General features: G+C 37.9%; 2 protein-coding genes across 2 annotated transcripts; both read right to left on the reverse strand.

Moving 5' to 3' along the window:
- Positions 1-726: 726 nt before the first annotated feature.
- Positions 727-16034, reverse strand: HDAC10 (histone deacetylase 10). Its single transcript, XM_062492498.1, has 20 exons — positions 15970-16034; positions 14999-15133; positions 14601-14697; positions 13843-13940; positions 13662-13766; positions 13396-13464; positions 12643-12769; positions 12108-12173; positions 11687-11746; positions 11220-11309; positions 9874-9980; positions 8198-8265; positions 7462-7729; positions 6735-6825; positions 5292-5377; positions 4747-4800; positions 4014-4098; positions 3391-3576; positions 1448-1607; positions 727-752 (listed from the first exon to the last, which is right to left on the reverse strand). The coding sequence occupies exons 1-20, from the start codon at positions 16032-16034 to the stop codon at positions 727-729; spliced, it is 2043 nt and encodes a 680-aa protein (XP_062348482.1).
- Positions 16035-18021: 1987 nt separating this feature from the next.
- Positions 18022-21468, reverse strand: LOC134043033 (secreted frizzled-related protein 2-like). Its single transcript, XM_062491025.1, has 4 exons — positions 21182-21468; positions 20485-20654; positions 19492-19584; positions 18022-18439 (listed from the first exon to the last, which is right to left on the reverse strand). Exons 1-4 carry the CDS (start codon positions 21466-21468, stop codon positions 18129-18131), a joined length of 861 nt encoding a protein of 286 aa, XP_062347009.1. The 3' UTR covers positions 18022-18128.
- Between the last annotated feature and the right edge of the window lie 396 nt (positions 21469-21864).

A 21864-nucleotide genomic window follows, 5' to 3' on the forward strand; every position in this document is an offset into this window, starting at 1 on the left:
GGGAGGAGGCATTTAGGGGAGAAAGTTCAAGGGGGGAGAATGGCAAAATCTCCTGTTAGGAAATGAATGTCCTGTAAGGAAAAATGCTGAAGGTAAAGTTTGCCCGCTGGCCAGTTTCCAATTTAAAAACCTTTTTGGACTTCAAAGGTCAGGTTAAAGAAATTCTAAACTGAAACAGAACATCTTCATGTTCTTCGGCTCTTTTTTGTGAAAAATTGTTCTCATAGCTTTTTTTTTGTTTGTTTTGTAAAGAGATTTTAATTTCAAAATGTTCAAGATGGGTATCATTTCCCCTCCAGCAATATCTGAAAACCAAAAAATATTACAATGGAACCACAGTAACTAATTAAAAAAGACAACTGCAGAGACAGATTTATTTATTCCACATGATATAAAGTTGAACTCAGTAGGAAAACCAGTATAAACGTAATTTGAAGTGTCTGAAATCAGAAAGTCAAATTATTGAAGTCACAATAACAAAAAAGTGCTCTTGAAAATGCCTACATGATACCTGGAATACTACCAAATAAGGCATATAATGGCTATTGCCTTGGGATGTTTGTTTAATTTTGAGAATTTACATGATGTGGCCTTAGGCCACTACTAAGTCTCTGGAGATTTGCAGTTCTTATTTGTTATACAGACAATTCATGCTTGAAAAGAGGGCAGAGTGAAGTTCTCCTATTTTCCTTTTCTTCTTCTTTGCAAAATGATTCTGAAGTGAAATCAATTTCTTGAAATCTCCTCCTTCACTGAAAAGAACAGCAATAAGAAAACCAGTTATTAATCAAGCTCATACCACTATTCCTGACCCCTCTTGAAAACAAGAGTATTTTTACTGGAACCAGACCCCTGGTATTGGGCATTTTTTCTGAAAGAGAGAATGGTATTGTCTTTTAGAGATGCCCACCTTTATAATTCCCTGTTTTGTTGAAGAACAGAAGTAATTCAGCAAAGAAACATTTCTAGACAAGTACTCTTGAAAGCATGCATACCTGCCTGGCCTGATTCCTATACAAATACAGTGCCTGATCTTCAGCTCTTTGTGACTGAACTTGCAGCATGACTAATCATTATTGAGTTATTTGTGGACAAGTTAAACATACAAAAATATCACCTGGTTTGGCACTATATTCAGAAAACACATTAGCAATGAGAGCCAGGGCACATCTTGTTACCCATTCTTTAAGCATGTATTTTGGCAATTTCATTCCAAAATTTTGGAGTAAGAGTATTCTAAGTCCCAAGGGTATAGTTGTTGTGCTATGAAATTTGGTGCTTTCCAGCTCAAGTGGCAAAATTAGTTGCATTCAGTTTCACATTAGATCAGTCTGCTCCAACTGACTTTAAATGTCCCACTGACTTACAGGACCCAGCTGTTTTTATAGATCACCTTTTCAGAAACTTACTGTGTATAAGAATTAAAGATAAAAATCAGACAACTTACCTGTACACTGAAGCATTTCCCATTCCTGCTGAAACTGGTCTCTTAATGCTTTTATTTTATTTACTTTTTCTTGGGTAGGAGGTACATAAATTCCAAAGGAAGGTGTAGAAGCACCCACCAATGTTTTGGCTACATTTTGCATTAGATTTATCTCTGTGTCCTAAATAGGAAGAAAAAGATACCCCTGTGAACCAACTCTCTTTGTTTCAGTGATACATGAAATATTTTCAAACAGTCTTTGTAATTAAATTGCTAGCATCAGTAGCAAGAATGAGCAACTTCCCATTTTCAAATAAAAATGTGTTCAAATGGAGGTTTTTTTCTGAAAAATGTAAATTAATTTTTATCTGTTGTAAAACTTGTTTCCTTCAAATGGAGAAAGAATATCACTTTTCCTTTTATGACTGAAAAGAAATAATGCTGGACTAAGGACAGAAGATATTAGGAGGTTAAAGGGAGCATGTAGTTTGCTTACTTCATGCATCATTTACTTTCTATGAGTGGAAAATAGTGATATATTTTGCTTATTCAAGAAATTTACTCTTTTGGATTTCTTACAGTCTAAATCAATATAATTTCCTTGCAGAAACTGTATTTGAAATGTTAATGCTATATGAAGATTATATTTGGAAGACTGTAACACTGTTTTTAAGAGACAGAAGTATTTTTTCAAGTATTCTAAAAAAACATGCATATGCATTAGAAAATCATGATCCTGTTATGGAGTTATCTGTAGAGTACCAATATAAAAGTACCCATTTTTTTTTAACATGTATGCCTTATATCCTTTTATTACCTGAGTTTAACTTCAGAATATCAGTAATTCTCTCCACTTCATACTCCTAATTAGTAGTGTGCAAATACATTATTTATGGATACTGCATATCATTGTACAAATTATTTTAGCTTAGGCAAATTATGTATGAGCATTGTAAATTAAAACAAATAACATTTGAGAAAACTACAGAATAAATTATGCCAAAATCCACTTAATTGGCATCTTAATGAATAGCATGGCATTAATTGGGTACTTGATGGGGGAACAGATTAGAATAAGCATGTATTAAGAATTTTTCCTCATTGAAGAAGGCACAGAAGTAATGAAAAGTTACTGTTTCATAGATAACACAGAGAAACTTATTCACAACCACAGGATGCTGGAGAGGACAAGAGTGTAAACTGAGTTCTTAACGTGATTAGACAATTTAATGGAAGATACACTCACACTGACACTGATCACTGCTCTGGATACAGCCTCCAACTCCTAAATTTAGGCATCCTTCATGTGGTAGCATATGGAAAAAGTTAGTGTAGAAAAAGTCCCTGTATTTTTTATTTTCTTTCCCATGCTGTCTACCTTAAACACAAAGCTGGGGTGGGTACTCTGGCTCTCAATTACATTATTATCACAATTAAGTTCACTTGAAGGATATGTGCCCTCCCAATTTATGTTCTGCAGGCTGGAAGCAGTGTGTGAAAAAGTACAGCACCGGGGAGAGGAGAGGAAAGGAAATTTAGTGGTCTGTTATGAACAGGACAACAGGCTGCTTTCAATCCCATTTGATAGAAAAGAGGCCAGATGATTTAACAGACAGGAAATGTCTCTTTACAGGAGACAACTGAGCTGTGGACCCCAGACAGAAATGGAAGTTGTGGCAAACTGACAGAACACCTATGGTCCACAGACATATCCGTGGGCTTGCATTTGTGCCTTGTCTTCTCCATTGTGCAGGCTGTGACAGCTGCCTATAGCTCAGTGTGCAACTGTCTTGTCTTGTTCTGAGGACAGAAAGAAACCTGGGCAGCTGGTGCTGTGAACTCACAACGGGCTACCAAAGACAGGGTAAATACAGCAAGTATTTTCTACTGTGCAGCTTGAAGCAGTTCATACCAGTGTCTCTGCCAGACACTCTGAAGTACCATGGCTTAGCACCACTTCTTACCTCAATCACAGCAAAAATTCGAGACTCAGCTAATCCTTGTAGTAAAGCAACAAGCAGAGAAATCCCACTTATTCCAAGGTTCCTGTTTGGTCCAACAGCTATTACTGTTAAGTTTGGTTGATAACTATATGCTACAGGAAGAATAAATCCAAGTACAGCAGAAAAGAAATCATTTCCTTCAGGATCCTTCAACAACAGCAACAAATTGGTTAGCACAAATATAAAGCCCCAAATTCCCAGATGAAAACAAAACAGAAAGGTGACTCTTAAAAAGCTTTTGATTGTCCTAGGAAACAGGATACTGATATATTTCCCCAGCAATTTTTATATTAGACATGAAGGATTATCCATCTTTTCCTTAAGTGTCTTTACAGTGTAATGCTGCCTTGCTGAAGATGAATGCAGTAACTATGGAAGGTTTCCTCAAACCTATGCATTCTAATACACTCTAAATCTCTGTGAAAGAGTAGAAACCTGGCAAGGGCAAGAAAAGGAAAAATTTTCAAAGGTCCAAAGTGGAGTAAGGGGTGTTTTTAATGTTATTTTATAAATTTCCAAATATATTCTAGTATTTCTGTTAAAAAGAATTTTCTCCTATGTTGTTTCCAGAAAGTGAATCCTACCTCTTTCCAGTTTAGAGAAATATAGTGTTTGCAGCTGGTCTTTCCAGACTGTTCTTTCTCACAGATGTTTATGATAAGCATTTTTCTGTTAAAAAAAAAAAACAAACAAAAAAAACCAACAAAAAAAAAACCAAAAAGCCCACTTGAGTATTTAACTAATTATTTCCCAACGGAATAAAAATGGGATATTTTCTTTCATCAGTCTTTAAATACTAATTCATAATACAGAAGCAAATAACTATTTGCATTAGTGCATTCTGAAATGTAAACAATTAAAACTGAAATAATTTTTATGATGTTTTTGAAAAGATGATTACAGACTATTAGCTAATTACTTTTAAGAAAAATGGGAGGTGGAAAAAATTATAGATAAGAAGACTTCAAATGAGGAGCTCTGCATCAGCAATATGTGCCTCCTGCAGTTATAGGAGAGATATGTTCTGTTAAATTATTAAGTGCCTTATTTATTGCATTTTCAATAACCATCTAAATTTCAATTAATACAGAAAGATTATACTTTAAACCCACCACCAAATGCATGAAATAACATTTAAAGACAATAATTTATCTTTGAAGATGCATTTGGGGATGTTTTGTATTATACCTCAAGCTAAACTTAACAAATGTCAGCTCATGACTGATTCCTTAGTACAGATTTCATCACACATATAGACATCTATGAATATTCAGAAAGATCTTGGGACTGTACCCCTAATGTAAAGGGAGACCTCACCCATCTTCTGTGTTTGGTACCATCTGCATGTCTCCAACAAATACACAAAGCACTCTGCAGGAAACAAAAATGTAGATACATTTACAAGTTGGTTTTTTTTTTTTTTCCAGTTAGTGCAATTTGTATAAAAGTTTCCATGTAGATTAGAAGCATTAAAAAGGATGTCTATTGAATTTGTTCAATTAAAAGCAGAAATAAAACACATTTAGGACAGCTTGAAGGAAGCCCATTTCTTCCATGAAATACTGGGTAAGAAAAATAAAAATTAAGAAATTGTCCCCAGGCCAAAGCCAAGTGGAATCTGAAAAAGAAAGTGTAGGCTAGCACAGCCATCATCCTTACAATTTTTTTGCCTTTGGAAAGGCAAAAGGTTGTTTCGGGCGTATACACTGTTACCTGGATTACATGTTGAAAATGCTATGCATGTGAGCATGCTGTTTGTTTTAAAATCAAGGTTTCACAGGCAATTTGCCATATTTGCCACACTTAGTATTTGATTTTAACATGCTGTCAAAGGGTTCTGAACACAAAACATAGAAATTCACCTTTGAAATCCAAAGCGAATAGAATGTCTTATTGCGACAACAGCAGAAAGAGCAGCTGTGGGTGATGCTGCAATTCCATTACACACCTACAAAATATATTTTTCATTCAGAAGCAATGCTGCAAAAGATCATGTCATTTTTTAAGTGTTAACAGCTGTATTAATTCATTTTCTATGGAAAGACCATATTTGATTATTATGCCATAAACTACACTATTACTTCAAAAGTATGGTGCTATACCAGAAGGCAACTGTAAAAATAGTTTGTCCAGGGAAATGCCATATTTATTGGGTCTCTAGATAGTCTGCAAACTGCACAGAAAAATACATCCTGTGAAAAGGAGGTTGTTCCTGAATATTCTGATGCTTTCTTTAACCTAGGCAAGCTGTTCTTTACTGGAAAGATACAATTGCTGTATTACTCAGTCAAGCCTTCAGTGTTCATCTGTGGCGTGTGCTTTGAACTCTACAGAAAAGCTAAGCAAAAAGATATGTTTCCCCTGCTCATTCCTCCTCTTTGTCAGCACAAAAAGTTAACTTACATCTGCAACTCAATTATAAGTTCTACTTCTTTTTACCAGTAACCATTTTTAAAAATCTATTTATAGGCTCTCCTGGAATTGTATGCAGTTTATAATGTCAGAAATTTGTCTCCAGATCTTCATATGTCACTTGCAAGAGCAAGATGTCTTAGAAGAAAGAGGCCGTTGTGGTAATTACTCTTCCTTGCAGGCCTGATACCTAAAAGAGAGCTTTTCAGTCAAAAGAAGTGAGTGACAGTGACTTATTATGATGTAGTATTTTTAACTTGTTTTCAGTTCTTCTTCCATGCTCATCCATGTTTTTACACATAAATATGAAGGTGCACCACCCGCTAAGCCTGCCCTCTCTTCATTCCTGACTCTGCAAGAATCAAAATACTGAACTAGAATTACTCTGTTCAGAATCACAGCATAGAGTAGAGCTGTTGAAAACACCACTAGAGTATGTGTGTGCATGCACATCTAAGTCAAAATTTACTGCGTAAACTTCGCACATTGAGACAGGGAAAGTAATGACATTTCTTCAGATTTCTTGCTATTGCTTATTTGTGCTTGACACAGCAACTTTGCTCCCCTTAACTGGAAGACTTAATGCCTGGCTCCCTGTAAATCTTAGAGAACAATGAGGAGGTTCGTAGGGACTTATATTCTGTGACTACCTATACGAGGTCTGGACAATGAGTTGCCCAAAGAGGATTAGATAGATGGATTGCATTTAACAGCTATCCCTAAATAGTTCTCATCCTGCATGCTCACTCTCATAGCTAAACACATTCTTGCTGAGATTAGTGGACTTGGGAGATAAATAGTAACTAGTATCTGGACAACAATATAATAGAAGAAAAAAATCAGAGGAATCCAAATCCACCCCTACCCCCAAGACCAAGGCAATATATTATTACCTCCTTCTTAAGTATTTTATCTAGGATCACAAACAAACTGCCAAGAGAGAGCAAAGTTTTGTCCTCTTTCACAATGTCTCCATAAAAGTCACTGTAAAATGAATCATATGAAGAAAAAATTAGGTTAGATACAATACTGTCTTTGAAGAGGACACTGATAAAGTGCTTTGCAATTAGTATTAATGAGGTACATTTTGTATAGGTGCTACACATTAATTCTCAGAAACCTGCTCTAGCAGGAAGATGACAACACCGGTGCCTGACAGTCTTCAGCTCTCTAAACCTGTCTCCATTCTGCACTGAAACAAAAACAAAAATGTCTGATGATATTCAGGAAACAGAGTTCTGTAAAAATTAGATGAAGACAAGATGAAAAAACAGGGAGTTTCTCAAATCAGAGTAGTTTGGTATTTTTTTTCCAGCTAAAAGGGAATACACAGCTTTAAGACAGCTTCCTAGCAAAATCTCTTTCTAAATTAATACATTCACATTAGCTGTCCTATCTCTACTGAAAGAGTTATAGAGAAAAAAATAATCTGATTATTTCTTCAAAGGATTTCAGGCTATGAGTGATATACAACACAAATGTCTTTATTTATAAAGGAAAAAATTCTGGCTGTAACTGAGTAGACTAAGGCCAAAAAGATGACCATGGCAGACAGAGATAGATGAGCATCAGTACAGAGACCTCTCATCCTCTGTGGAAAATAAAATAAATAGGACCAACCTGACAAGAGCTTTTATTTCAGTTTTGTCCATTTCCTTTACCAGCTGAACTTGTTCAGGGAGAATATGTTCTGAACCTTCACAGCCAGTTGTTGCTGTTTTGATGGGAGGAACTGTAAACAGAATATTTTTCATGTGCAATTCCAAAAACCTGTCTACTTTGACAGTGTTGTTGTTGTTAGTTATCTTAGATTCATGTTCTGTGGAGGGATTTGAATTAGCTTTCTTTAAGTGTGATTCAGTGCTCAAATTTTGTAAAAATGATGTATCTAGAGAAAAAGAAAGAAAAGTTTCACAGGTATTAGTTTCTATGTAATGTGTTAATATTTGGATATATTTATTCACAAAATAGAAAACATCTGTATTGATAGTATGCATATTTACTCCCATGCACTAGCTACAATGTTTCCTGACACAGATTTTTTTCAGTGCTACTACCTTTGTTTTAATCTAGTGAAAGGTCATATATTGTAATAAAGCTTATGACCATATTTTTGACACAGAAAACAGCATCCTCAAACAAAGGTATCAAAGTACTACTTTTTGGCATGATGTTTGCCAGCTTCAGAAAGTTCTTTACAGTCAAGCTGAAGACATGACCTCGAATGAAATTTCACTGCTTTATCAGTCACTTGATGAATAACTGCTTGATCAAGTAGTTTAATCCGCTGGTATTAATTTTTAATTTTGTATAAATCCATTTATTAATAACATTTGCTTGAATGAACAGAAGCTACCTTCATAAGCCAACCATTTCCAGTAGGGTTTATGTGCTGCTCTCACATTTTGAATAGATTCAATAGCACTAAAAAAAAACAAAACAACAAAACAGATTAACAGTTTGAGGAATCATAATTTACCACAACAAAAAAAGCAAAACCAAAACATCCAACTGAAAATAAACAAACTTTGATCTCTTAAAAGAATGCAAAACAAAGTGAGAGTCAATGGGCACACTGCTTGAAAAGATTAGAGTGAAAAAAGAAAAGTGAAGAACACATACAGCATGTACACACATTTACATGTTGAGTGAAATCCCAACCCTGCTGCTGGAGGAAGCACACCTGTATGAGTTCAGGAAAAATTTCTCTTGTCTGTCAACATCTTGCCAAGAGATTTTATCTACAGAGATTTAAAAGATTTAATTAGACTGACTCAAAATCAAGACAATCTGTTCAAGAACTAAGTAAATCACATACCCTGGTATTCTTTGTGTTGAAGTCTCCTTTTTATTATCACTGGTATTTGCAGCACTATGGGGAAACAATCCCATTGCATTAGCTATCATACAAAGATAATTCAGGTCATACTAAATCCAGAAGAAATTACGTGTACTTCCAGATTATTTGCAAGGTATTCAGGAGCTGGACTGATACATTGAGTAAGTGTGTTATCAACACTCTATGACATAGGATGATAACAAATCTCAAGACACCACAGCTGGTAGAGAAGAAAAAGAGGACACAGGGCTTATGGGATGTGCTAGGAGCAAAATAACCTGTTTTGCTCCACCAGTTTTACCAAATGCAACTCAGCCCACCTATATCCACACTGCTTCCCTGACTGATCCAAGCTCTGAGTTTTAACTAACACATCCAACTGGGAGGTGTTGCCACCGAAGTGCATGAGGAGCATTTCATTTCTGCTAGGAAAAGCACAGGACAGCTCCTGAGCTGGGAGAAAAATGGAGGACAGAACATGGAGATGTGGAGGAGACTGTACAGACAGGTAGAGAGAGACACTCTTTAGATGTGGAACTGATTCAGGCCCAGGGTTCAGAATGCTTTACTAGATCAGATTCCACCACAGTACAGTGGTGAATGACACTACAGTCTAGTGTCTCTATAAAGAAGTTAGACTTGAAATTTCATTATATTGGTACAGCTCTACATGGTCAAGTGCTTTTGCACCCCAGGCCTCGATGCACCAAATTCCAGAAACACAAGTATTCATCAAGACTGGCTCTGTACAGCATCAACTCTCACTGATGAGAGAAAGGTTTGCCCCAACTATTGCTGTACTACAGCGACAGAAATGGCTCTGGGGTCTGAAGCACTAATCGTTGCAGCTGCATACATTCCCAGATACTGGCTGTAGTTAGCTGGCATTACCTCGATTACAGCAGGATTATCTCAACCTGAGTGAGATGGATTTCTACAGGACAACAAGGCTGAAGGATAAAATGGCTTATAGTTTTATGCTACAAGATCTCACAACTTGAAATAATTTCAGAAGCAAAAGTACATAAAACTGTACCTTGGATGACTTTAAAAAAGCAAGTTATCCATAGTAAAAAATAATATATTATAAACCACCATATTAAAACCTTACTTCAGCAAAATGTTCAAAGCCTGCATGTTTTTAGTCTCTTTAAAAAACCCATTAGTTGTTCAAAAATTCTTTATATGCTTACCTTAGACAAGGTGCCATTTCTCCAGTTATTTGAGGTACAGGATCTCCAAGCAAAGCTTTTACAGTCATGCACACTGATTCACCCAATGATTTCAAGTGGTATCCACCCTAAAAAGTATTTTGTGTCAACTAAGGGACAAGTACTTTTAACATCTCTCTGAATTTCAACATAGAAAATAAACTCTTGTTTTGAAATATATCTGTATTTACAGAAACAGAGGATGATATGCAACTATATCTAAGTCAATGATTTTTCAGTATGAAAACAGTAAGTTAGTGGCCACCTGCCGAACTTCACTAGCATCTCATGATTGATCTTTGTCATAGTTCAATGTAAATAGTTCATAGTAAATTCAGAAATCAGTCATTACTTTGCCATAAAAACACATGCCTTCTCCATTCCCATCTGCAACATGCCATCTTCAACAATACTTGAGTAAGATTCCTTAGAAGGCAAAAGCTATCACCATCCTCTAAAATGGCTGTACAAGAGAAATCTCCCTCAGCCTGACACTTTTAAGATGTGGTTGCCTAAGAGTTTAGCAGAATTTGGAGATGGACTTAAGACTGTTAGGTGACATGCAGGAAGCCATCTATCTCCTATGGAGCAGTCACACCATCTGTGGTATGAGTGAACGCTTATTTGCACTTCAGCTAATAGACAAAAATATCTATAATAACCTTCTAGAGAGAAGGAAGATGGAAGAAAGGTCATGCAAAACAAGAGGTCAGTGAAGCAATTAATATATAGTTCACTCTTGAAGACCTTGTTGACAGCAATATTTCCACACACCTGAAAAGCCACTATTTTTCTAACACACAGCAGAAATAGGGAGTTGAAGTCTAGATTTCAAAAAGAAAAAACATTTTAATGATTTAAAAAAAGAATATGAAAGAGCTCCTAAAGAGCCCGCATATAGTCATTAAATCAAAGAAGAGGGAATTTTCTAAGTGCTCCATTGCTAAGTAAGAATATATTTAGGCTGAAGGTTTTATAAAGTCTCCTGGTCTAAGATACACTTGGAAAAGCATTGGTAATACAGCCTATTCACTAAATACATTTTAATGAGTTTTGGACTGTCAAGAGCAGTAGTCAAATCACTGCTCACAAGAACTGAACAGATTTGTGGAAGATATATTTCTTTAATGATGAGCATATGGCTCCTTTGTTTTGAAACTCTAAAGTGTAAGAGCACTGTCAAATCTTAGCCATTTTTGCATTCCTGGCACTTAAAAGAAAGATAAAAAGAAGAAATTATTTGTTAAGACATCTTGCTTCCTAGCTTCTAGTTTGCCCTAAATGGCTCTAAGACCTTTCCCCCGGGACCACATTACAAAAGTCTTTACCTCTAGGATGACACACAACTTTCCATTAGCTAACTGCATCAGGAAATGGGTAAGGTGGGCAAAAACCTCAGGAGTGGCATCCATCTGACCCTAAACCAAACAAAAAATGTTAAGAGATGATACCTTGATTCAAAAACACTGGTAAGAAACCCAAACAAACAATCTGAAGTATCCAAGTCTGAGATGGAATACTAGAACACTTGCCTCTCATCATATCAAACAGAATGCTGAACCAGATGCATTTAAGGAAAGTAAAAAAACCAACACAGTAGTTACACATATGGGATAGTCTGTCTTTACATATAATTTTGTAATGTTTAATGAACTTGGGTCAGCCTAAAGACTCAAACAGGTATTTTTAGGTTGATCAAAATGAATTGCACTTAGCAACCACAGGACATTAAAACAGCAGGAATATTTTCCTAATAGATTCATGACTGACAACACAAGGACCACAGGTTACTTACTTCAGGGTCACCAATTCCAGAATCGTATCCAGAGGAGACAAGAACCAGTTCAGGATCAAACTGTTATAAAAGAGAGACAGCTGTAGCACATATTGATGTCCTATTTTCAATTTTGCATGGGACTTCAACTGTGCCATGATCAGTTGTTATTTCAATTAGAATATGAAAACAAATAAGGATTCTCCTTGAAGACATTACCCTTTTACACTATTGTAGTTTCTGCTGGAGAAGTTGCAGATTATTATGCTGAATATTTAAAAGCTGAAATTCCATAAATACCATTCAGTCGATCAGGGCAACATCATGCCAGCAGAATGAAGGAATTAACTATGCTACTGGAAATTGCTGCATTTCTGTAAAATATTCAATGGTACCTGCTTAAGGAACACTTAGGAAGCACTCTCTCGCAGTAAAAAATTACCTCAAAAGCCATTGGAAGCAACACGTGGAAAAACGCAGCAAGATAATCTGAATTTCCCATCCCAACCTGAAATATATAAGAAACACTGGTCATGTTGTCCAGTTGGAATGACAAATTTTCTAAGATTCTTCAAGCTTTTATGAAAAGATAGGAAAAGATGAGGAAATCGTAAGAAATACAGTAAAAAACCCTCTATTTCAGAAAACTGCATAAATATCCACCATTTTTCATCTTAATGAGCCTCAGTTCTCTGCTAAACAAGGATGGATGTAACCATCTCCTGAAACACTTTTTGATTTGATGACTAGGCAAGACATTAAAGTAAAAAAAAAAGTGTAAATTTTTATCTCCATTTTTCAAATGTTATCACATTCTGAGCCACATTTTTCCAGCAGACATTCCCCTGACAGGAAGGATATACACTGTGTAAGACACTCGTCAAGCAAGTGAAGCAGTGCACTTACTCAAAACATTACATAAAGGATGAGATACAAAGCTATTGCACCTGCTTTGTTGTGCTGTAAATAATACTTACCTTATTCCAAGGCAAATTTATGTTAAAACCTTTTCCTTTTCCCAGACCCACAGCATCATAATTGGATTCTTTGAGGGATGGCCAGAACTCCTGATGTTCATAGCGATGCCAAGAAAAGTACAAAACACTGAAAAAAAAAAAAAAAAGGTCCAATTTGACAACAAGATTGTGAAAATGGCTTTATATCCTGAACCTGGCAACTCCATTGCCTGAAAGCAAGAAAATAAAACTATCATATCCTTTCTATTTAGTTCTCTCAAAGGATTTAGACTGTGAAAATTGGTACAGTAGGTCCTATGCCAAAATTATCCTGAAAATTAACATGCCAAAATTGTCTTGTAAGCATGCACTCCATACAGATCAAAACCAAGGGATTTTCAGAACAGTAGACTTATTTCTAGAACCTACTTATGTTGCTTTTCCAAAACAAAATATAAAGCTCATGTATTTTATCCAACTACTACTTGAAGACTTTAACTGGGAGATTCATGAACAGAGAATAGATGTACTGCCTGAGTAGAGGCAAACCAAATTTCTTATTTTGTTTGTTATTTTTTAAAGTAGCACAGATTTACATTTTATTTTGATTTATATATCTCCTTCTATTTTATAACAAATGAAAAACAGAGACTAAAATAGCAAGGTGAATGTTTCGCAAAATTATAGTTTTACAATTTTAAGGAATCTTATTCTCTACAAAGGCAAGGAATCTTTAAACAACTGACATTAAAGAAGAAAAAAAATCCAGCAAACCTTGGATCATCTTCAAATATATATTGAGTTCCTTGCCCGTGGTGCACATCCCAGTCAACAATTAGGATTCTGTACAGATTGGTAAAAGAAAACATTCAGAGGAAGAGCCACAGCATCTTAATCCACAGAAGGTATAAATGAAAAGTATTTTTCTGAACCAAAAGGAACATGACACCCAGAAAGCTCTAGACATTAATCTAAACTAGTACAATGTCAAACTGTTGTTTACATAAGAAAAGCTTCTCTAGAGTCAACCATACACTTACCTCTGCAGACCATATTTCAGTTTTGCATATTCTGCTGCAATAGCAACGTTGTTGAACAAACAGAACCCATTAGCTGCATTTCTCTGGCTGTGGTGACCTGGAGGTCTGAAGCAAAATTTTATAAATTACTCAGAACAGAAGAAATTCTGCTAAGTGAAAACTTCCTCAAGTGTTTTCTTACCTGACTAATGCCATTCCATTGCGCACTTTTCCTGACATCACAGCGTCCACCAGCTGCAAAGCTGCTCCTACTGCTAGTCTGGCACAGTGGTAAGTGTTCTGAGAAAGAGAAACTCATCAGCTTAAACAAGGCACACATGACATGCTTTAGCATCCCAACAGCAAACTGTCTTGACATAATTCTACCCCACTGAAGCTATATGAAGACAGATGAAACAGAACTTTACAACCCAGGTTCCAATGTGCTTTCCCCTATGATTACCAGTGATCACCATGATCTTTATAAAGATGTTCTCTGTGGAGCAGTTAAAAAAATGTGAGAAGGATGTACTGAGTGGAGTAACATGGCATCTTTGAAAATAAGGAATGAAACCCTACAGAAACATAACACATAAGACTTCATCTCCATTTCATGGCACAACATTTAAAAACAATTGTTACCAAACTGTGATTTGCAGGCCACTAATGGTGTAGAGTGACATTAAGTGGTAAAAATAGAGCTAAAATTTGAGTAGTGCATTATTTTGGTGTGATACAATTACAAAATGGATGACAGCAATTTAAATTGCAGCAATTTAAATTACAGTATTATACTAGAAACAGATAATAATAATAATAATAATACAATAAATAAATGTGAGACTATGTCAGTAGCAAAAAATGTATTTGTCATCTTCCCCTTCCTAGAAAAATGCTACTCAGGTGCAGTAACACAAATAGGTGTAACTCTCAATAGAGGAAGCAGTTTAACTTACACACCGGATGAAAGAAAAAAGCATCATAATCTTCAGAGACCCTTTTCAGCTCCTCCTCATTCATTGTCTGAGTGCTTTTTGCCACTTCCAAGTGCTCTAAACTGCAGGGAAAGAGAGATTAACACAACACTTAAGTAAACAACTATAAATATTTTTTTAGAAGTTTATTTGAATTCCTATGTATGAATCAGCACTCATTGCTGAAGACCCCACAAAGTGAGAATGTAGATTTAGTGGAATTGCAGATTTGTAATTCAGCACCTATGCCACACTCAACATTGTGACATATATTCCATTATTAAAATTAAGGGAAGCCATTGAATTTAGGAACACTCTTTTCAAATGGATCAAAATGTAATCTGCAGATACTGAATTAATCTGAATGAAAGTTAAGTTTCAGACCTGTGAACCAGCAGGATCTCCGCCTCACTTCCTTCTCTGGCAGGCACAAGAACACATCTTTCCACAAGATGGTAACTTCTAAGCTGCTCATAGGAGGATGAAAGTCTTTCTGGCACTTCAATATCACAAATGGGGCTAAAAGTAAGTAATAATTATATTACTATAATACTATACCAGCACAGGTTACTAAAATACTTCATAAAGCCTCACTTTCAACTCCCAATTTTAAGAAAATTCATTACTTGAAAAGAGAGATACATGAGAGTAAAAACGGAAAAAAATAATCTAAGTATTTTCTGTTTTGGAACTGAGTAAGAAATTGATTCTGACATATATAAGCAAAAATTAATCTTAAAAACACCAAACAATCAATACAATAGGGTCATTTCTTGTTTCCTCTCCCACTGGTAAAAAGATGCAATGCTTAACTACAGACACGGGAATCCTGCAATTAAAAGCTACAGGTTACAATGAAGGTGAACAGAAGAGAAGATGGTTTGGGACAGAAGACAACAATGGATTGTTACTTTGAGCACTGGAAAGGAACTCCTCTAATTTATGCAAATTTGAGTAATGTATCAATTTCTAACTGAATGTAAATGACATGTTTCAGCTGAGTGAGTATATCTACATACTTTTCCAAGGTCAATGATACTTTAGCTTTATAAACAATTTAATTAGCTGAAAACACATTATTTAGGGGGGTCCTCAAATGCCTCATCCTAACACCTCTTGTTAAGGCCTCCCAGACAGGATGGCTGCAGCTTCTCAAATCCAATTTCAGATAATCATTACAGTATCTAGACGCAAATTATGAATATTTATTTCCTCCGAAGGAAAGACTATTTACTCAGAAATTACAGGAAGTATCACCAGATACTATTACATTAACAAAAAAATGCATTTATTTTGGTACTGTTCTCATGAATCCCGGTAAGAATCCAATAATAAAAATAACAGCAGTGACTTACTCACTCCACAGTAGCTTGTGAGTGGTCATCTCCTCATCATAAATCAGCGCTGTTCCTGAAGCCATGGCTACAACTGAGCAGAACAAAAACCCCAAGATACTTATTTCACATCAGAAGTAAACTTAACCCAGTTACTATTACACTAGATAGCAAGAATGCGAGAAAAGTGCATACCTGCTTGCATGTCAGTTCTGTACTTTAGACTTCGTACTTACAGAACGGAATCAAAGAAAAACATTAAGGACTCAGATTCCGACAAAACTGCGCCCACCGAACTTGGGGGCGGGCAGGCGGGATTCCCAATGCCCAAGGAGCGTTCGAAGCTGGGCGCTGGCGTTTCTGGTGCGGGGGTAGCCGCAGGTCCCCGCGCCCCGCCCGGGCAGCTCCCGTCGGAGCAGCGGAGGCTCCGAGCACAGGCCGGCTCCTGCCCTGCCTCCCCCGCACACGCACTCACCTGGGCGGCGAGGCCAAGCAGCTGCGGGGAGAGCCTGACCTACAAAGCCACAAAGCAGGAACAACGGGATTTCATACACCGCGCGCAGAACAGTTACAGGGGTCGGTCTGTCTGTCCGGTTCAGAACTTCATCTGTCTTTCAAAAACCCCAGAGAGACACTGAAGGGAGAGAAAGAAGCCGACGGGCAGGCGGCGGATGCGAGCGCACTGCCGGCCGCGGGGCCGCGCACGCTGGGCCCCGGCGCAGCCCGCAGCCCCCGACACCGCCCAGCAGTCCCGGACACAGCCCGGCAGCCTCTCACGGATCCCCGGCCGCCTCTCACGGACCCTCGGCAGCCCCGCGGCCGGCCCAGGCCTTCGGAGGGCGGGGGGCCGAGGAGGCGGCGCGTCCCGGGCCTGGCTGTGGGCGTGCCGGGCGCGCGGTTCGAGCGGCGCTGCGGCCGTGCTGCGGAGCCGGGCCCGGGAAGTGCGAGCCCTGGAAGGGTTTCAGCGTGGAACTGGCCCGAGAGCAAACCAGCCCACAGCCCGGGCTGTGTGACATCCTCTGACGTAATGAAAAATAAAGTGAGAACCTGGACTAAAGAGATGAGTCCTCCGTTCGCGCAGTGACTGGGCCAGGGCGCTGATGCCTCTCCGATGTCCGAGGGTGTACACGTGTGTGTACACAGCTGCTTCGATTATTGACCGCTTTTTTCATCAGTTTCTACCAGTTTCCCAGGAAGTGGTAGAAAGTGATGGAACAGGTGTCATGACATTCAATAATCCGATAAAACCCCGCACTTTTGGGGACTGTATCCGAAACCCAGATCATTGCAGGTGCGAAAATTTTAGAAATCTACTGTCCATAAACTTGCCCTTTATTTGTTTCAAGAAAATATGATAATAGACGCTGTATTATTGAAATAGTTTCTAATTTATGTATTACCACCTATTACTGTACTTATTATACGCATTTATAAAACTAAAATCAAGTTCTGTCCATCTTTATGTAGTCTTTAATGTCAGTGTACTGCACTGATCATGAGGATGCTAATCATGTGCCTGCTGCAATTTTTTTTTTTTTTGACAGCATAAGTTCCGTGCAGACCATTTAGAGAAGGGGTAGATTTTATAAATTGACTTTTGTAATGTGTTTTGTAATGTGTCTGAAAATGAAAAGGGACTTTTCAGTAGCAAGGGTCTGATTTATAACACCCAGTAACCAAATCTTCTTGTGACTGGGGCCAACCATACCGTGTTTAGTTACTTATTCTTCTCTTTATTCCACTCTGTTTCCGGCAAAACCGACCAGCAGAGGGCTGCCTCCTTTCAAAATACTCCGAGGGGAGACAGTAAGATGAATGTATGAAACATTAGTCAAGGGAAAGTTTAGGTAACTGGAGAAAATGGTAGACTGCTTGGTATAGACAAATACATTGAAACTAGTCAGCTGGGTTTGGAACTGGTTTATGCTGTTTTTGCACGTATTACAATTTTTTTAACCATAAAGAAACATTTATCCATAGCTGTCCAAGTTCAAACAGGATGAGAGTAGCTGTAACACTACCAAAAAGGAAGCCTGATAACACTGGAGCTTGAGTTCAACATACAATACAATTTAAAAGGAAATTAAAACTTTATATTCAACTTATAGTACATTCCTATTTACAAGATAGGTTTGGCATGAGAAGTATAATCATCTTTTTACAAATAATATGATAAATATTTACAAGCATTTATGGTATCTCCACTTCTGAGTGGCCAAAGTCAGCTGGGAGTCCTTCCTCTGCCAGCGATAAACCTGTTTTACTAAAATGATGCCCTCTTCAATGTTCCCCACAAGGAGATACACTGTGGGACGATGGGTTGGAATCATCCTCTCTATACATTTTTCATTAATTAGCAGCCACTGTTGCATCATACTCTGAGTTTCGTAGGGCAAGAGTGAGCCCTGTGTAATGAATTCCACCTGGCATTCAATGTTATACTCTTGCTCCTCAAATGCTGTTTTCTTCTTGGACAGCTTTACTTTCACTGCTAAAGAAAAAGGAGAAGGAAATGCAAGTCAGACCATTTCTCAAATGCAGTAAGAAAGAGTACCAGTGAAAAGAGGAAAATTCCTTAAAAATGTTATCATAATTTATGCTGACATAGTATGGTGAGGCCTTTTTGAGCAGAAGTTTAAAACATTTTTGAAAAATAAATTTGATGTAGTAAAAGTTTTTTTGTTCTATTGAATAAGTTGAGTAGGAAAAAATATTTTCACAAGTGTGAGTAATTTATTTTTATCATCACCATGTTATGTCAGACTTTGGGTGATTATATATTGTAAGCTGTTGGTCTTGTTCTTGTATCGTGAGACTGCCCAGCAGCTGCCCAAGCAATTTTCCTGAAACTCACTTTTTCCACGCATGGAACCCCTAGGCAAAAATAGGTTGCTGATACCACCCTTTTAGATATTCCCTTTTCATTACAGGCATCTACCTACCCCACTTGACTCCATCAACGCTTTTTAGCATGACATTGTCTTATCTAATGCCAGGCAAAGTCACTGAAAGTCTTTGCACTGCCATCAAAGTGCTTTCCAGGAAGTCTTTTGCATTAATCTAACTCATTAATCCAACAAGACAACAGGAGTAAGAATTCCTTTTACTGATACGATTTTCTAAGTCTCTCAGTAAGTTAGGTATCACAAAAAACTCGTTCACAAAAGTAACAAAGATACACCATATACTGGTAAAACACCAAAGCCTTACTTTCAGTTTAAATGCTAATAAAAGGCAAACTTGTTTATTTGGCTGCTTTTGACAGAAATATTTTCCATATAGCATGTTGCAGCCAACTAGACCTGAACAGCTATTTGCTTGGAAACCAGATCATTAATAAATCTTACATGCACAATAAATCCTCCTTATATTTAGATTAGAAAGAATTAATTCTGAAAACCAACCTAAAGCTAAATTAGCAGCTAAACTCTTAATCCTTTGGAATTCCTGCAGAAACTGTCACTAATTGTAATCCTACTTTTAAAGCACTTAGAAGAAGAGTTGTTAGTCTCTTTAACACCAGGTACATTAGCAAGGACTTACCAAAGTTACTGTCACAGAAAACTTCAAGAACTCTTTTGTGTGTAAAGAATTCCTCTACTGCTGGGCAGGTCTGGCAGGTAGGCTTTGGTAGGACTGATAAGAAATCACAAAGTCTCATTGTTATCTCTTAGAATAATTTGTTTTAATTTTCTGCTGTCATAGCTGAGAACCCCCTGTTTAACCACAGGGATGACAGACAAAATGCGCATCAAATACAGGGCCAGTGATTATGGAGAAAAGTCAACACATGTCTCTGAAAACAAAGCTAGAGATGAAAAGCAGTTGCATTTTCCATGCACATTCAGCCCTTGTTCAGACTGACAAGATCAGTTATCATCAACAAATAAAATAACAAAAACAGTATAATTTTAAACACAACTACAGTGGGTGGGATGGGGTTAGGTGGCTGATGCTGTCAGTCACTGTGGGTTCAGCAGCACTAAGCCTGTGAACATATATGAATTTGGGTGTGTTAGCTGCAACTTAATCTCACGTTTTTTCCATAGAGTTAGTAAGTATGAGTGCATTTGAAGATTTGAACATTAATGCCAAGATAGCTCATGTTTATTTAAGGAAAACCAGATAAAATCATCCCAATTTTCCTAAGATGATCTGAGAACCAACTTGTTGTATACATAAATGCATCTGTGGCAAGGGCCATTGATAAGTCTATAAAGAGACCTCAAAACAATTGAAACATGGTGTGCAGCTGTGTGTATGACACTACCCCCTGTAGCTGTGCAGGGTGATAATTCCCTTCCTCCGCCACCACAGCATAGCCTGCTGCACTGCTGTATCTGCACTGGAGGTCTGCTGCAGTCTGCACTGCCAGCACTGCCACTCTGCCACCCAATGCACGATGGGTGAAGCATAAAGCTAGACTTGACTGTATTTACAAAATCACAGAATGTCTGGGAACAGTGTCCCTTGTATCTCCTTGGTTTCCAGGAACACAGGGTATGGCCACCCTCCCTTCCACCATCCTCGAGCTACCTTTCTGCAGGTATTTATAGTCCTTAGTAAGAGGTGCTAGGCACATGTCCTCATCTCCAGGGAATCGATCGCAGTCCAGGCTGGCAGGCCAGGGGTGTCCGTGGCAGAGGAGCACGGGGGCACAGCTGTCTCGGACAGCAGCACACATACTCCTGCAAGGATGGATGAACCTGTTGGAGGAGGAAATACCAGGCTGAGTCACAGCTCAGTGACAACAGAAACTACTGCAACAGTAATTCCTGTGCAAAGTACATGATCTTGGCTGACATTTAACATACTGCAATAATAATATAATTCCAGAATCAGCAGCTATGCAAATTATGCAAGAGGTCTGTGTACAGACTGAGCTTACAATATTTAGTTATGATTTTAAAAATGCTTTTATGACAACCTGAGAAAAGCTCCAGTCTGAGACTGATTCTATTCACTGTAGATACTTCAACCCTAAATGAATAAGAAAAAAGTTCAACTATTACAAAATAAAACATTATATCCTTTGATAACAGCATTCATGTTGCCAAGGCAAACTAAAGTTGAACAAGTTTTCAGTGCTGTTTTTCTGATGAATACAAAGAAGCTAACAGAATTACTTCAGAAAAAGTGGAGCTCACCTTTAGACTATGATAAACATGCATTTGGTTTCATTCCTGTTCTGGCAAATAAAGGCTGGAATTTCGTGCTGTGCCATGATACTTACGTATCTAAACAGATGGGTGCAAACAGGGAGCACAGGAACGTCCTCACGTGGGGGTGGCAGTCTGTGTGTACAAGGTGCTGCCAGGTGGTGGATTTTAGGATAACCTCTGCCATGCTTGTGTGTCCCATCAGGTTGGGAAGTCTCATTTCAGAGTATCCAATTTGGTGGCACATGCTCATCTCCTTGGGTATCACTACGCATTTCGTGGATAATCCAATGTCCAAGCCCGTGGCTACTCTTAAAAAACCATTCACAGCAAAAACAAGTAGTTTTGCAATCAATAACATCTTCCAGTGGCTCCCGGGCTGCTGCACAGGGAGTTGTCAAACCACTCAAGTGCAGAGGCATGCTGAAAAACCTTGTGGCTTATATATCCCAAGAGCTTAATGAACTGTTGATTATCAACTGCTTATCAAATCACTCAAGACAAGACCAGGTCTTATTGCCTAATCAAGAGATTGTTGTGACAGCCAGGGAGGTGGAGAAGAAGTATAGATGTATGTTCCCCAAGGACACCAATTTGGAACAGCCTTTCACATGTCCCACAGTGTCAGTGGCTGCAGCATGATATGTAGCATATTAAATTTTGACACCTGGAAGGTTCACTATGTGCTTTCACAAACAAATTAAGAGATCCCCCAGAAACAGGGGTGGGCAGACATGCTGTCTCCTGGGGGTTCTGT

This window comes from Cinclus cinclus, chromosome 4 (assembly GCF_963662255.1).
Source record: "Cinclus cinclus chromosome 4, bCinCin1.1, whole genome shotgun sequence".
Lineage (NCBI taxonomy): Eukaryota > Metazoa > Chordata > Aves > Passeriformes > Cinclidae > Cinclus > Cinclus cinclus.